At 34.3% G+C, this 18,878-nt stretch overlaps 1 protein-coding gene across 27 annotated transcripts in view; it reads right to left on the bottom strand.

Moving 5' to 3' along the window:
• The window catches only part of LOC109057239 (muscleblind-like protein 1), a 64,845-nt gene that overhangs the window by 20,541 nt on the left and 25,426 nt on the right, over positions 1-18,878 (bottom strand). For all 27 annotated transcript variants that reach the window (XM_042711183.1, XM_042711190.1, XM_042711179.1 and 24 more), the window contains one exon: positions 12,336-12,932. In XM_042711183.1, the coding sequence (XP_042567117.1) occupies positions 12,336-12,509 (174 nt within the window). In that variant the 5' untranslated portion in view covers positions 12,510-12,932. The remainder of the gene's footprint in view (positions 1-12,335; positions 12,933-18,878) is intronic.

Below are 18,878 nucleotides of genomic sequence, written 5' to 3'. Positions count from 1 at the left end.
CCAGATCTGTGGACAGTTTTTGCATTTGTACCACCTTAGCAACCACACAGCAACACACTCTAGCGTCATGGTAGCAAGTTTTACACTGTATTTCTATAAAATTGTAGTTCGCTTTTTCTGTGCATTGTTCATCTATTCCTCCATCTCTGACTACAGGTTTGTGGCTGGCGGGGAAAGAAAGAGAGAAGCAGAGAGACAGAGAGAGAGAGAGAGAGAGTCAGATCTTGGTCAGCTGTCATGTTGGCTGTTGCTCCCTCTGCCAACTCTTTTTCTTGTTAACGGTTTCTGTGCCTCTTTATTTTTTCTTGCTGTACACCCCCCTCTGACACTGCCAAGGTTCTCACGGTGCACGTTTGTTGTCATTGTCTCATGCCTATCAAGATTTCCTTACACATTTCTCACGCGACCACACGCCTGGCTCATCCAGAGCGAAAGGGTGGGGTTAAAGGTCACAAAGCTGTCTGCAGTAATTAATGTCATTCGGATATGTGTGCTCTATTCTCAGAATTGAGTTCTATTGAGCTAATAATATGTTCTATCCCTAAACCTAAAACAAGAGCATTTTCATATTTTCAGTAAGACATTAAGATGACTGGCTGGTCGCCATGTAGGCAATAACTGGCTTCCACATAGACGTTTAACTCTCTATATGATTTCCTTATCAGCGTGAGATTACGTGGATCTCAGTAACAGGATTAAGAGTGTTCACAGTGGCTTTAGGGTGCTACAGCCGATTAGCAGCAATGTGAGCTGTCCAGTGTGACACAGGATTAGGATTATAATCCCGGGATTATCCATATAGTCTCCACGGGATTATCCAACCCTCCCTCCTTTACCCCCAAAGTCGAGGTGATCTCTTTCAGGTCCTGTTCACAGACACTCATCTGATAACTTCTAAAATGCAGCTGTGGTCTGCATGTGTTTGAAATACTTTCTATAGTTATTAGATATGGAGCAAAAAAGGTATAAATAAGTAAAAAATAATAACCAAACGATATTAAAATAAGAAAAAAAATATGAAAATAAACAGATACACACACACACACACACACACACTCACTACTGGTCAAATCAGCATATTAGAGTGATTTCTGAAGAATCATGTGACACTGAAGGCTGAAGTAATGGCTACTGAAAATTCAGCTTTACATCACAGGAATAAATTACATTTAAAAATATATTAAAATAGAAAACAGTTATTTTAAACTGTAATAATATCTCACAATATTTTCTGTATTTTTGATCAAATATATGCAGCCTTGGTGAGCATAAAAAACAAAAATAAATAAATATGAGCACAGTATATAGAATTTACAGGGAGACACTACATGGAATATTATATCCCACAATGCAGTGTTCTCAATTTTCCATTTCCAGAGATATGAAAGTTTGACTCCTTATTTGATCAGACTTCCAAACATTAACTGATTTTTTCATAAATTTGGACTAAAAATGCAAAATAAACAACTATTTATTTTCGATATGTTAATTTTTTATACACTTGCTGGATAAAATGTGCAACATAGTGAGGTCATAGTGAGAATCATATTAATATTTGTAATGTTTATTGTTGCATACCACATACAATTTCACATACTATTTTAATAGCATGTCGTATAAACAGATATAAGGCAGTATAAACTGCTAAGTATGCAGTAAACAGTATTGCATTTCAATCATAGCTCCTATGAGACAACGTACAATCTGCTGGTCATTACCGCAAAATAAACTACCACAGAGATCTTGTTTCACCCCAGAGGGGTTTATTTTGGGATAATGACCAGCTGACTATATATTATTCTGTCTTCTTAGCAAATAAACAAGTGAAATATTGATTTGAAATGATTTTATACAGCCATGTGATAAGAGACATAAAACTAGCAAAACAAAACAAAACAAAAAAACACTCAAATATAATGTTTAATAGATATTATACAAAAACATTTACTGCAGAATGCAGCGATTGACCAATCAAAATCAAGAGCTGTATAATCAGTAAGTATATACTCTTTTATAGGCATCTATTGTCAGATTGATAAGCATTTAAAAAACTGACTCCTTTCGTCTGTCTTTCATCATTATTCCAGAGCTTTGATAATTGAATTCAGTGTGTTTTCAATCCTTTTTCATAAATACACATCAGAATGAGTTGGGCTTAGATGGAGGGCTCTGTTGCTAGGATACCATGACCACGACAGACATGAGGTTTCAGCAAACAGTCTGTGGAGGGCTAGTCACATCTGTACCATCATGAGTGTGTGTTTTGAAAGACGCAAAGCCTCAAAAATAAGCCTCTGTAACTATATCAATTTCACCTGTAATGCAAAACACAAAATGCATATTAAAAGCACACAAACATAAATCTGTCTGTTAATGTGATACAAAAACAATTTGAATCTCTAGAAAGATTCCGTGTGTTACGGTCGCTGCACTAATGAATAATGCAGTTTGGTGACCCCTCCCTCTTAAAGACTGATGCATTGAGGTTGATGATGCTTTTCCTGTCAGTTAGAGCTTTGATGACTCAGCTCTACAGGAAGTGCAGGGTCCACTCCCAGAGTTCACTAGAAGCTGAGTCACGCAGCGGTGAAATCGCTCTCTTTCACAGCGACACACAGGGCTGGACGACCAGCGCGCGCACACACACACACACACACACACACACACACACACACACACACACACACACACACACACACACACACACACACACACACACTGAAGTAGGTCAGAGTCAAGCTGTTCCTGATAAGCAGTCTATCTATCTCTTTCAGGGGCCAGTTCAGGTTTAAAACTTATATGCATTTCCTCCAGTGCACATGACTCCCAGAACGCACTGCATTTGAGCAAACTTTCTTTAACGTGACTCAATGGTGTCACATAAAAACCATGGTAGTGCTATAGCACTTTTTTAGTGTAAATGTTTAAATAATACAAAAAAAAAAGACTGAGAGAAAGTGAAGGAGCAGCAATTAGATGATTTTGTTAAGACACACTGGGACAGTATGTCAGATAAACAGTTCTCTCGGTCTGCTGGTTGGGTTCATGCTCTGTGTGAGTGTGTGTGTCAGATCCCAGTGCTGGCTTGTCTCTATGGCGTGATCCAGGAATGAAAACGTCCTCTGTGGATTTACTGCGCTCATGTTTATGCTTTCAAACAGTCATTTATTCTCTAATGAATGCCCAGTGTGTCTGTGGTTTCTGTGAGTGTACATTCCATGAGCGTGTTACTAACAGTGGTCGGGCCGCTGTAGGCTCCATACATGGTGAGAATGGTTCAGTTCCATTCTCTAGTGCTTGATGAGTGTGTTGAGGTGGATCACATTTACTAAATGTCACTCTATCTATCTATCTATCTATCTATCTATCTATCTATCTATCTATCTATCTATCTATCTATCTATCTATCTATCTATCTATCTATCTATCTTCATATTAAGTATCAACTTATTTTAAGATGTTTCTCTTAAAATTCTTTTGGAGAAATAAAAACAAACAAATGAGAGTAAAAGCGTGGCGTAGCACAGTCCATATATTTCGATTTTGTAATAAGCTGATAAGAAATGTTTGAGTTCATGTTGAAATCTCAGACTTTGGTATCTTGGCCCAAAACGTCATAATTACTATCTCTTCTCAAACTCTTCTCTTCTCTACCTCAAAAAATAGAAATACCTGAGATAATAAAGATATCTCATTAACTTAATAATCTAACAGCTGGAGCCATACATTAGCCATACAATAAACTGACTTTAGAGTTCAGTAGCAGAATAATGTTTAGCTTTGGTTTTTAATAGGTGTTTAGCGTAGTGGAACCCTGACAAGAGTGTTGTGTGTTTGCCATTACCTAACGAATGTAAATAGAGTGAGTCACACACAACTAAAAAGACACTCAGAGTCTCAGACTTTGGAATGTAAGCTTGGTGTCAAAAATAACCATATACAGAGAGAGTGAGCGCACACACTTGAGTTGATATGGGGTCAGAGATGACGTGAGCTTTGAAGGCTTCGAGTGTGTGCAACATGAGATTGACCTGGCCGCCATGATGACTTCTATAGAAGCTAACTGAGCTCGGCCGAGCGCTGCGAGCAGTATTCCAAAGCGCTGAGGTCTTCAGACGCAGAAGATCAGCTCCTATAAACAGGCGGATGATTGCATTTGAATCCCATGTTACAAACTCCCTCAAGAAACTTCCACACTAGCTAAACGGTCCAAAACAAGACAAGAACAACAATCTATTACTGAATGTTGATCTGGAAGAAACCCAGAGGAAATCTTTATTGCTCAGGTTATGTTTCAGTATCAAGTTTTTCCTAAAGTTACTTGGGAAAAATAAAAACAGACAATTTTTCAGACAAACAAGTATTTGACGTAATGTAGAAAAATGTGAAAATGTTTAGATATCAGATAGTTTGTGAATAAATGATACCCATTGTTATTTTTGTATTTATATACTGTCATAGTTTTTATTAATATTTTGTATTGGATTTTATTTTTATATTTTCAGTTATTATTGTAACTACTTTCAGTTCTAGTAAATTTGTTCAATTTTTGTCAACTTATTGATTAACATATTATTTCAAATTAAAATAATTTCAATTAGTTATCAGGTCAACATTTCAAATTTTCATTTAATACATTTTTAATTTTTAATATTTTATTTTATTTAACTTTTATTGCAGCCAGGCAGCCATTTTCAATTTAGAAAAAGTGCCCATTGTAGGAGAAACAATGAAGATATTAAAGAGGCGTTGTTTGTCATTTTTCTTTCCTAGGAGTATCAAGCTTGTGGGAGAGAACATAATGAATGTATACTGAAATAATTATAGGCGTTGGGTTGATTTGAAAAGAGGGCAGGAACATTAAGCCAAGCGTCTCTGCTATATAATCACAGCTGCCACAGTCACAGGAAAACCCTCTGAATTAGTTACCATTTGGCATCTTTAGTCAAGAAAATCCAGATTAAATCATTTGCTGCCAAAATTAAATCCATTAGCTCTAAGAAGCCTTTGCTAATGGATTTGCAGACTGCAGTTTTGAAGCTGGTGAAGTCATACATAACAATGTAAAGTATATAAAGGCAATTAACATCAGCTATATGTCAAAAAATGTCTGTAATTTCATAAATTCACATGCTTTTGTCAAGCAACATCACTGTATGTACACAGTAGCATTCACAAGAGATTCTGGCTTCCACACCTCGCCACTGAAAACAAATCGCAAATAACATCTCTTCTCAGAATCTAACCTTTGAAATTGTGTTCTTCTGATGTCATCATGCTATGTCTTAATCTGTTTGTCTTTTCTTTGGACGAGGATCAATATTAAAGGGCAGGTTCAAGCTTGATGGATGAATGCTAAGGCAACCCTGAAAGCTCCTTACAGCTAAATAAGTCAAGATTTAAAGCTGAAGTGTGTCGTTTTTTTAAACTCAACTAGTTACGTGAGTTTGGGGCGGGACTATCTGTTTTTTCTGACCAATGGCAAATGTTCAGGAAACCTGTTTGAAAGCAATCATTAATTTAACAAGGTTTGTGATGCTAGTAGCACAAACTTGCACATGTCACCCTTAAAACATAAAAAAACCTGATTATATGTCATTCAGTGTCATCCTTCTAATATGCTGATTTGGTGATCGAGAAGCATTTATTATTATCAATGTTGAAAACAATTGTACTGATAAATTTTTCAGGATTCTTTGATGAAAAGAAAGCTCAAAAGAACAGCATTTATTTAAAATAGTTTTTTTTTTTTCATCAAACTGAAATTAATGCATCCATGCTGAATAAAAGTATTAATTTCTTTAAACTTAATAACCCCACACTTTTGTATGGTAGTGTATCTGTGAATAAATCAGAATATTCAGCAGGAAATAATGGAGTATAGCTATATATTTTCTCAGAGTCATAATTATGAGGTGATGTGCATGTAATTTTAGTATAACATAAAAATTTTTTTTTGCTGTTGTTGTAATATTACAAATGCCATATAATAATTACATATAATGGTTAATGTTAATTGAAAATAAAATAAAAAAATTGATATTTTATGTTGTACATGTCCGCAGACTAAACTCATTAAATGTATTAATGATAATTATCACAATTAATAAATATGCCACTTTGTAATTCAGTTCATTAGACTAAATGTAGTCCATAGGCAACAACTAAAACTGAAAAGAACTTAAATGATGTGCGGTTGCAGGCGTACAAATATCATTGATTTTACATCGACTTTGAACATCCTATTTAACATTCAGATTTTTTCTGCGTGACTGAATACGGTCAAAGGAGCATTCGTTACCAGCAAACAGCGCCATTAAACTGGAAAGATCTCTCTGGTACATTGCATAATTGCACTAACTCGAGCCAAAATGGAGAGGTAAGCATTAAAGGGGAGTGCTGGTCCTCCCTACTACTGGGTGATCTCAACTACACCTCTGTCTTGTCGGATTGGAGCTCATGAGGGCTGCTGGGTAGGGAAAGCATATTTGACTATATTCAGTCAAATGATTTGCATGATATGTAAAGACACTGTAAATACACTGTTGAAAGCATAGATACTTTGTGTTGTGTTTCTGGATGAGTGTGTGTGTGCACCAGTGTGTTTTAGATGCCTGGTCATGTGATCCCTGTTCTAATTATATCATCTAAAAGAAGGCCATCCTCGGACTTCTCTAATCGTTAAGCTGTGAGCTGCCCTCATAACGCAGTGACATACATAAAAATACCATATGAAACAGATTTAACTTCCATAATGTGTCATACACTACCATTCAAAAGATTGAGGGTCAGTAAGATTTTATGTTTTTAAAAGTAGTCTAATCTGCTAAAAAATGAGCTCCCAGTGGTAATTATGACATTAAACATGATCATTCTGACATGACAAAAGCATTTTTTCCACTTCAAAGACACAAACACCGATGAATTGCATACAACTCAGGGACATTTACATACAGTCAAATGTTTTTTGGTCTCACAATGTGGTGTTTTCATGGATGAAGATGCACCTATTTGGTCCGTTTTGACCACACTTAGATCTTCCTGTTTCTCTGTTCCCGCCAAAACCTGTGCAGTGGCCATCTTGGCTCTGTGAGCCATATGGCTGGTCTGTTTCTCATTAGAGATGAGGAAACTGGCCAGCCGGCTCAAACATCTCTCACCCACATCAGCTTCACTCAAAAGCCACTTTTCCACTCTATGATCTTCTATTTTGCTCAGAGAAAAAGTGTAAAACAACACCAAATTCATAGCTGCCCCCCCCCTCTCTTTTCTATCTGAAAATTGCAGTTATTTTTTACAGGTTCCTTTTTCCTTCATTTTAAAACTCCTTTTCTGTCAGTTTTATTTACTTCATTTGTTGTCACATTCTCTCTCTCTCTCTGCCAGTCTGGAAATATTTATACAGTCAGTGATAACAGATCTATCATTCTGTCAGATGGAAGGATGAAAGATAAAGCTGAGCAGTGTGTGTGTGTGTGTGTGTGTGTCTGGACTTTGGCCCATGGCAGTCAGCGTCAGCAGCCTCACAGTGTGCTTTTCATCCAGCCAGCAGGATTCAACATGGCCAAAAGAGCTGTTACACACACACACACACACACACACACACACAAACTAGACAATGTTCTTCTGTCCACATCTGCACTGAAACAATTTCTTTAGTTCTTAACCTCTCTTTCTCTCTCAAAACACACACTAACACGAGGCCAGCGCTAGATTCACGACTCTAACTGGCCTTAATTCACAGTAGATCTTCTCATACGACTCAACTCATCTGACGCAAAACACGTTCATAGTTCATCTGTTTTTTACTCTTCCTCCTTCAGAAAACAGTTCTGTGGCTCTACCAGATCTGTGGGGTATGACGGTATATATTATTAATTGTAACAAATTATCTTGCCCTTTAGTTTGCATTTTTTAGCTTCCAAATAAAAGGTCAACAAATTAATGTCTAGTATATTTAATATATAAACCATTTTTTACATTAAATTTCCAGAAAAAAACATCATTACGGTGATATAAAATATAGATATTTTATAGAATAAATGAAACACTATAATATAACATATTATTGTATAATACATTCCAAGAAAATACAAGATAAATATGATAAGTAAATACACTGCAAATGTTTGGGATCAGTACAATTTTATATATATATATATATAATATATATATAATATATATATATATATATATATATATATATTTTTTTTTTTAGAAATCAAAAGTTTTATTCAGGAAGAAAGCATTAAACTGAACAAAAGCGGCAGTAAAGATATTAAATAAAATTAATAAATAAATAAATGCTGTCCTTTTGAACTTTCTAATTATCAAAGGATCCTACATTTTTTTTTTTTTTTATCATGGTTCCCACAAAAATATTATGCCGACGTTTTCAGAAATTTCAGATTTGTCATGACAGGAAGAAATTATATTTTTTTGTTATATTGTAAAAATATGTTTTTTTTTATCAAATAAATGCAGCCCTGGTGAGCATAAGAGACTTCTGTCAAAAACATAAAAAAAAAAAAAAAAATGCTTTCTTGGTGAGAAAATTATGAACAGTAAAGTACAATACAAAATATAAATTGTATATATTGTATAGTGTTAAAAAAAAAATATGAATGTTTGTTTTTTATTATTAAAAAAATAATATTAAATAATATAATATAATATCTAATATGGTTTTGATATTACTCTCATATTCTTTTACTGTGGTATTTAAATACCATTTGAAAATTATAATACAAATAATAAAATAAATAAAATAAATCATAACGTCATAAAAAATAAATGGTATTACTTTCATGGTAATGTCAAAAAAAAAAACATATAGTGCTTTTTTGTAAATGCTGTCTAGTTTCTGAAAGTGTCTCGACTACTGCATGTGTCCAATATAAACAAATGTCTGTGTGTGTACAGTATGGATGTGTTCGTGAGTGAGTGTGTCTGTGGAGGGGAACACCTGAAACATTGCCAAGGTTTCCCAGCAGACCTGAGAATTAGCTTGAACCCCCCTACCAGTGTGTGTCTGTGTGTGTATTTGCTTTTCTCCTGCCGTGTAAAAATAGATGGAAAATTACAAAGTGCCATTCCCTACTGCCCTGGAAGGAAGTGGTCTCACACACACACACACACACACACACACACACACACACACACACACACACACACACACACACACACACACACACACACACACACACACACACACACACACACACACACACACACTTTTACAGTATATGAAGTTGTTTGCAAAGTCCTGGCGATGTAAATTAACACATAATAAACTCATAACTGATGTTTTTAATATTTCAGCAAATTTAAACACTTTAATAATTCAGCACATGTGATCTTTTAAATATTTAAATATATTTAGTTTTATGAATAATTTAGTAGCTCAACACTAAGCCAAACACTGGATGACATAAACTTGAGTAATGGATTGGTAGAACTTCACAGAAACTCATTCTGGACAGATGTGACATAGGCCATAATTAATTTTTCAAAGCATAAGGCATAAACAATAGTGGAAAAAGCTTTTAGACATGCTTGCTAAGACAAATCACTATTATAATTGCTCATATGTTGGTTAAGATGGTTTTAAAAAAACTCACTTCATTTGCGCTACAGACATGAATGATGTTTCAGATTATGTGGATTAATAAGGAAAGGTGTGCTAAAAAAAGTGTTGGCGGATGATAAAACGGGTGAAAAAAAAAACAAAGATGAAGGATGGACACGAGTCATATCATATCACAAGGTGAAGTATTTGATTTTTGGACACAGCGGTAGAGAACTAGAGGTGGGCAAACACCCTATAGCAACCAACTAGCTAATCAGCAATGCCCTAGCAACCACACAGTACACCCTAACAACAACATAACAACGCTCTAAAACATTGTGAATACCTTAGCAACCACAGGAATGTCCTGGTAGCCATCCACAATACAACTGTACCACCACTACTCACATTTTCTTGAGCCAAAGCACAAATTTTATTTAAAAGAAATCAATTTTAAATTTATTTCAAATTAATTTATTTTAAATAATTATAATTGTGTGCTTCCTCATTTTTTATAACAAGCAAAATATTATGTATTATATAAAAATATTATATAAAATATAATTATATTATAGCATATTTTTTTTATAGAAAATATTAATAATATACTTATATAAAAAGTAAAGTATTATATTATATATATATATTTGTCCCAATGGCCGAATCAAATGCTGATACAAACTATATATGCATCCAAATGGCTTCTTCTAGGCATTACAGACTTTTCTGTCTTTGATGACTCAGACTTTCTCGGAGGGCCAATCTTGGGGTCTGCACTGATGGATGTGATTTTTGGTGTTATTAGAGGGGAAAAGCAGGGGGCTCATGGAGGAGGATCAGCTCTCTGTGGAGCTACTGGCTGGTATCAGGCTGTTCATCATGAAGGATTTGGATCTGAAGAGAGCAAATACTCCGTTCAGAAGGGAAACGGGAAAGACAGAAACTCGGGCATTAGCTTCTCTCTCTGTGTATATATATTCTCATATTTTTAGGATTTGTTCTATTACCATTGGCTTTGTGCTGAATAGTCAAAGGGTTTAAAGATACAATATAGCCATATAATTATCAACGTTAAATATAAACCATTATCGTGAATTTCAAATCAGCTTAATGTCCTCTTACTCATCCAGGCTGGGGTTCTGGTGGTTTCAGAGTGCATAAGCTGTGCTGAGTGTCTCTTTGACTCGACCAAATGAGGAACTGAAGCAAAACTGCAGAAAAGAGCAGAGACCTCAGCTCGTCTTGTCCAAACATAAGAGATTCAGTGTGTTATTATAAGACGGCAAAGTACAGAATAATCAGTTTATGTTTAGTCTTCTTCTGTGAGAGACCTGGATTTGAACATTTGTCGAAATGTTTTGCAAACTTTGAGAGTTTGCAGGAACTTCTCTGCAAAACATTTAGGATTCCAGTCATATAAAGGTCAAGGCTTGTTCTTTTTGTGACAGTGATCATCACAGTTTCAATAACAATCATGACGGCAATGCAGATGTGTTGCCATGGTAATGGGTCCTCCCATAAGTATTGTGGTCTAGACTACTAAGCCTGTAAAAGAAATTCCCATTTAGAAGTCCCTGCGCTTTACAGTGCAGCTGATTTACATTTTTATATAGTGTGTGGAACTCTCATGTTAACTTCCAAAGTAAGTAGGAAGAAGGAATTTACAGCTAAAGCCTCAGCTGTGTCATTCTGAGGTAAAACATTGAGCCGTTTATACAGCCAGATAATATGGAAACTAATCTTGCTTATTTTCATCCTCATAACAGTGCTATTTGACTAGTAAAATGAGTAAACTAGAAAACCTGGTAAAAATCTATAATTAATGAATGAATAAGTCTGAATATTTGCATTAAAGGGATTAAGGAAAACATTTTTTAAAAACAAAACTTGCTGTGGCCAAGTAGTTGCCGCACATGCTTTGACATATTAAGCCTGCTCACGTGGGCAATGAGAGTTTTAGTCTAGCTTGCAACATCTTTCATTTTTGTTTCTCCTCCTGATCTTCCTTTCCTGTCCTTTCTCTATAATGGTCATAAAAATAATGTGTAAAAACGGTCAAAAATAACATACAATAAGAAAAATAAAAATAAAAAATTAAATATAAACAATAACAAAATGTTAATAAATTTAATGTATGTGTGTATATATATATAAAAATACTAAAAATAAAATGATAATTAAATGTAAAAATACACACAATAATATAAATATTAGAAAAATAGACAAAAATAAAGGTCAAAAAGAACATATATATATATATATATATATATATATATACATATATATATATATATATATATATATATATATATATATATATATATATATATATATATATATATATATATATATTTTTAAAGGCAAACAATAAAAATACACAATAAAAATAAAATTTAAAAACAGTCATCTGACCAACTATGGGCATACTAATGTGGCTAATGATAGTTCTCATCTTTTCTCTGCTGTGGTTCTAAAAAATGTAAAGTCCCAATAAATAAATAAATAAATAAATAAATAAAAAGTAAATAAATCAATCACTCAAAATAAATAAGTAAATAAATACATATTACATTATAAAATAAAATAATAAAATCTAAATAATACAATTAAAATTAATAATAATCAATACAATCATGTGACTAAAAGTGAACATATTCAGTTATGAAAGATCAGACAGACAGAAAGATTTCAACTAGAAACTAAATCTATCTATATACCTGAAATACCTGCAAATGGCAGTAACATTTGAGTCCGATATGTTACTTACCTTCAGTGAGTCAAAGCACGCGATGACTCTCCCGTTCTCCACCTGGCAGCTCTTGGCAGGATGCGCGAACTTGCACTCAACATCGGAGCGAGAGCACGTTCCCCGCTGAAACTCCCGACACACCTCCAGCGTCAGCCATTTCGTGTCCCGCATGTGAGCCATATTCATCGCCATCTCAACACGCTTTAGCGGCAAGCAAACTTCAATTCCTTAAAATCCCAAACTGCTTTGGGTGTGCTTGTGTTTGTCCTTTTAACAATGCTCCTCTCCTTCTTAGATCATTAAGTTTCTCTTTCCTCGTGGATGCACACCAGACCAAAGCAAAATGGACAAAAAATGTTGCTGCTAGGTAAAAAGTGAACTGCAGTAATGGATCCCAAAGCAAAAAATCCTTGGATCTGATTGGCTGATTCAATAGTGCCCACTTCAGCTCTGTCTGTTTGTGTAGGGGTCGCTCGGGGTCACAGAGATTGTGGGGTTGTGCAGGCAGTCCTTTCACTGATGTGGGCAGCAAGCAGGCAGGAAAGCTGAGGCTGGTACTATAAGCAAGTCCAAGCAGCGGCAGACGCAAGAAAGGGCACGATACTCAGTACCCACCTGCAACAGAGAAAATGACAGAACAGCTTTGAAAGACCTTCCTAAAGGGCTCTTCAGCAAACATTTTCATCAAGTGAGTCTGTGGTTAGATCATTTCACTGTGGAAGAACTCTTTGCAAAAACTGAATCGAACTCAAGTAGAAGCACTTCTGACTACCCAAATTCTTAAAAAAAAAATAAACATATTTTGGAAAAGAGTTGGACATGCAAACAACAGTTTAGCAATTTAGCTTTTAGTTAAGTGTGTGTGTGTGTGTATAGTTATTAAAATTGAATTTGTAATATTTATATAATAAAACTAAAATACTAATGTGCATATGTATGTTTTAATTTAAGTGAAAAGTGAAAGTCGTGTCATTTGCCAAGTATGGTAACCCATACTTGGAATTGGTGCTCTGCATTTAACCCATCCAAGTGCACACACACAGCAGTGAGAAGTGAACACACCATGAACACACACCCGGAGCAGTGGGCAGCTATATATTTAACTAATTAATTAATGTTCACATGTATGTATTTATTTTGAAATGACATTTCTGAATTTAAATTAAACAATTCATTATATTAAAACTTATATATTACCCGAGTTTAAAAAAATCTCAAATAATCCACATAATAAAGTCACAATTTGTGCATACAAAATACAAATAAATATCTAATAAATCTAGGAAAAGGTGCAAAGAAAATGGTTTTAAAACTTATACATTTAGACACGAGGTTTAAAAGTCTGGTTACTGAAATTATGCCAAATTTCAATTCAAAACTATGAAAAAAGCAATAAAAATTTAACAAATTAAAAAAGCTAATTAAAATATTAAAGCTAATATAATTTATGCTCTAAAACTACAGTTCTTTTTTTTTTATCTTATGGGACAGAAAAAAGAAAAATTCCCCTAAATGAAGAATCACCCATACTGTGTATAATGCTTATAATTTCTTTCAAAATATGTTGCATTATGCAACAATAAGCATTTCAAACTATATCATGCTACATTATCATCACATGAAGTCCTCATCATGAGGTTATCACATGACCTCTGTTTACTTCAGCAAACAATGTCCAGTTATCATCTCAGAAATAAACTTATTTTGTATTTTTGATTCAGTTTCATGTAAAAATTTATAAAGTTATGTGCACTGCAATATTCAATGCATATTATACTGATTACTGCATATTTTTACAGATGTGATAGATTATCCAGGTATTGTATGCATACAGAAAATGTGCAATTCTCTGAAATTGTGCTAACCTTGCATACTATTTAGGACAGACAGCAAGAGTAGAATTGGAACGCAGCCCATCCTCCACTTTATCACACTATCTCTCTGTCACTCGCCCTCGCTCTGTTTCTCCCTCACTCTCTATTAGACTCTCACCAGCTGCATAAATCCTTCACACCCCTAAAAATGCCAGAAATGCACTGAAGTCTGCAGAATACTGTCAGTCCGAGCAAATAAAACATTGTCACACACATTCCTGGACTACACACCTCACTGACACACACACACACTGGGCTCTTCTTATACAAACAAACACACACAAAGCAGCCCTTCACAATCTGAAGTTCAGTGCAGGTTGAGGAAAACCGACCCAAATATCACATCACAGCTAAGCTAAGAGCTGTGACAAATCATTTAACAGAGACTGAGAAGGTGGAAAGTGAACAGCGAGGTCATTTCCTGTTTCTCTAAAGTGTTACGCGACTTGCGGTGATCATAGGAAGAGATGTAGCAATGTTCTGCCCAGCCCAGTCTGAGAGAGGGTCAGAAACAACACCTTCACACAAAAAAAAAAATCGCCATAACTTACGTAACATAGTTACTCCAGTTATTATTAATAGAACTATGCTAGCTTGGTATTAGCCACCAGTTTCATAAAAAAGAAAATAAATTGACTGAAATTACAAAGTTTTTCAAAGTTTCTTACACAATGAATCATATTTAGATACCAGAATATCACTGAGACTTGAGAGTGGCCTCTTTTGACTAGGGCCAGTAAGAAACCACCTATCAACCAATCAGAGCCCTAGTAACCATCCACAGCAAACTGCTAAAAACCAGTCTCAACTCTTTAGTAACTGCAAAGCAACACCCTGACATTGGGGCAACAAGGTCTGCATGTATGAGCACCACTAACAGAAAATGATACAAGTTTTTAAAATGTAATTAGCATTCTTTAATAGTAAAAACAAACAAATAAAATGTTTAATAATATAATATAATATAATATAAAGACGTTAAAACAAATAATAAATGAAATAGAATTATATTTATATTTATATTTATTTTAGTATGATTTTTTATTTATAATATATTACAGACTTACAAATATTTATAATTGAATATTTAATGTACTATAAATAAATAAAAACAAATAATAAAGTTAAATATATAATTATAATTAAAGTTTATAATAACTTTTCATAAGAATGTATTATAATAATTTAAATAGTTTAGAATAAAATATAAATAAATACATAATATATACGCGGTAAAACAAATAATACATTCAATGAAATATAAATGTTTATTATTCTATGTATTTGATTATTTTTAAATGTATTTATTTATAATATATTATAAATAAATAAATAAATAAATAAATGAAAACAATACAATTAAATATATAATTATAATTCAATAGTTTACAATAAATAAAGAAATAAAAACAACCTTGGTTCTTTAGCAGAAATATGGTTATCATGGTACATTTTTGTAAGAGCACTATGCTACCTTGGTCAAGCACACTATAAAACAAAAACAAACACCTACAGTATGTACACAGAAAGAGCTTTAAAAGACACAAATGTCCACAAAACACACAGAGTCACAGACACACAGCACACAGCTCTGTTTATGGGATGACATATTTGAATCCGATAAGACTTTCAGTGTGGAGGCAAACTGGATCCTGGGAACGATGGATACTCATAACAGGCTAAATGATTTTGTAAAATGAAAAGAAAGTGATTGCTCTGGATAATGTGGCCTTGCAGCGTGATTCTGATCTTGCATTAAACAGGCTCATGCCTGCGTTATCTATGTTTACTGAGAAGTGGAATAATCACCATGACAATTAAAGGAAATTCATGCTCAGACTTGGATTCTACTTTAAGATCTTCGTCTTCACTTGAACATGATGCTTTTTCTTTGATCCCCTTTTTTTAGGTTAAATGATTTGGCTATTATATCACCGTATATCTCCCACAATCCTTTGCAGTGGAATAACAATTCTTAGAAGTTGCTGCAAGGTCAAACAAGGAGAGAAAATAAGAACGATAGCGAGGGAGAGAGAGAATGATCTGGAAACATGCCAATCAAAGCCCATTAAAAAGTCAAACATTTTTGCCACTGGGAGGAGAACTGGATGTTATGTTCTCTTTTCAGAAATGGAAACTATTTCAATGATTCACATGAATGAGATATTAAGCGTTTCATTCTTTTTGCACTTTGGCTTACGTCTGTACTGATGTCTAATACGCTCCTGCCAGTGAGAAATGCTTGATTGAACATTTGATCTTCTGTGGCTCTGTTTGTAATTTGACAGCCGTGCAATATTAAAGACCAGCTTTTTAAATGCAGGAATTATAATGAAAGGTTCAAATCAGTCTGAGTTTAGTCTGTGTCTCGGAAACAGAAAACAAACTCTTCCTGCATAAAGCTTTGACACTTTAAATATGCAGAGTATTAATATTAAAAAAGCTGTGTTTGATGGAGATTTTAAATCACATCCGTAATAAACAAACTAGTTACATCCTAAGCACATGGTAAATCATTACAATTTAAGGGTGTAAAAGTGTGTCATTAATGTAGCCGCACCAACAATTTTATAAATAGAAGGATACAGAACTACAAAACTAACCAAGAAGATTTTGACAGTACATTTGTAAGTTTCTAAAAAGAACTTTATGTAGTTTGTTTTTAGGGGTGTGACGAGATCTCGTGAAACAAGATCTCGTGAGATCCGATGTGTCTCGCGAGAACGTGACGATATCCTCGTACAGACCTTTCAGATATATTTTCATTACACTGGCCCTTTCACCAGTGGTATGTAATGTAAGGTATGTAAGATATTATGTTCACATCAGGCAAGTGGCCGGATAATAAGTGGGAAAATTACGCAGTGAAGTCTTTATCCAGTCATAAAAACAGAGTTCACAGTTTAACGCAGAATGTTACAGAATTACACTTAAGGTCATTACTCTTAAATCAAATCACGATATGGACTAGTATCTGTAAATATAAAGCTGCAAAAGTCGATTTAAATATGAATCCTGCATGTCTCTGTTAATGAATGGCGCAGATGAAGCGCGTGTGACGCTCGCGGTGATTTCAGCGTCTGCCGTCTCACTAAATGAGGACATAAACACATGAACAACATCTCCAGAACTGCTCTGAGAGTCACTTTATGAGCATTTTACCATTTGATTTGAGTGAAACTAGAATCATATCACATACACAGAACTGTAAAGGTATTTACGGCAACCTGTCAAAATAAAAGTTTGAAATAACAACAATATAATGTACACAGCCTACTACTATTATTACTACTACTAAAATGAAACAAACATTATTTTAAAGAAATAATCACACAATATTTCTTCTATGTTTTAATTTTAATAGTAAATCCCCTTTGTTTGCCAAAAAATAAAGTTTGCTTTAATTTTCAATAATTAAATGATAAATGATGAAATTACTGTTTTATGCCTTCATTTGATAACCAGAAAAATGTAAGTACACAACACAGAATTTCTGAGGGAAAAAAACAATTAAGGCTACTTTAAGAAAAAAATTAATGAAAAATAAGTTGTGTTATGCATTCAAATAGTTAGACATGCTAAAATTCAGAATTTGGTAACAATAAAAATATAAACAATATGGTGAGAAAAAATAAAACATTTCATAGGGCCCTATATATGATATTTAAACAATAATAGATATAGATCAGTGTATTTAAAGCTTTTGTTGCTTTAAAGAACCCAGCAAACAATCTGCTGACCTGAACATAAAGAACAACCCACGAACCTTATAAGAACCTTATACACCCAAAAATGTAGGATATGTGATGCACATCACTGTAATGTCGATGATCAAACCATAGCATTAAACTTTCAAGAACAAATCTGTCAGTTTATTTCAGAAAAATCAAAACCACACAACTACAACCTTACAAGAACATTTTGAAGAACGTGGGTAACCAAGTAGTTGACGTTAGCAACTGACTTCCATAGTATTTCTTTCCACGCTATGGAAGTCCAGGGCTACCGTCAACTATTTGGTAAACCACGTTCTTCAAAGCATCTTTTGGGCTCAACAAAAGAAAGAAACTTGCATAAGTTTGGAATGACAGGAGGGAGAGCAAATATGATTTTCATTACAGAGCATACACTCTTAAAAATAAAGGTGCTTCACGATGCCATAGAAGAACCTTTTTGTCTAAATGGTTCCATAAAGAACCTTTAACATCTGAAGAACCTTTCTGTTTCACAAAAGGTTCTTTGTGGCGAAGGAAGGTTCTTCAGATTACAAAAAGGTATAAAAGAGATGGTTCTTTTAAGAACCTTTGACTGACTTGTTCTTTGTGGAACCAAAAATGGTTCTTCTACGGCATCGCTTGAAGAACCTTCTGAAGTACCTTTATTTTTAATAGTGTACCTTGAGAATTTTTCAGAACTTATCAGACAGTCGGAGACAAAGAATGGATTTTATGATGTCACTATGCAATTCAGAACCAAAATGCTTCTGATCTGGAATCAGGCAGCGTGTGGATGCTTTAAAATACTGATTACAATTGCTCCAATTCAGCTGAACCCAATTTAGCGTCATTTTCCAGCATTAATGCATGAAGGAACTGGCCTGAATCTGGGTGGAGTGCTTGATCAGAAAGGTGTGCGGGCAGCGAAGATGGTTATCTAAACCACAGCCTTCCATCGTTTGACTCAGATG

This window comes from Cyprinus carpio, chromosome A2 (assembly GCF_018340385.1).
Source record: "Cyprinus carpio isolate SPL01 chromosome A2, ASM1834038v1, whole genome shotgun sequence".
NCBI lineage: Eukaryota > Metazoa > Chordata > Actinopteri > Cypriniformes > Cyprinidae > Cyprinus > Cyprinus carpio.
The sequence above is the reverse complement of the archived record's forward strand: the minus strand, read 5'-3'. Positions and strand labels throughout refer to the sequence as shown.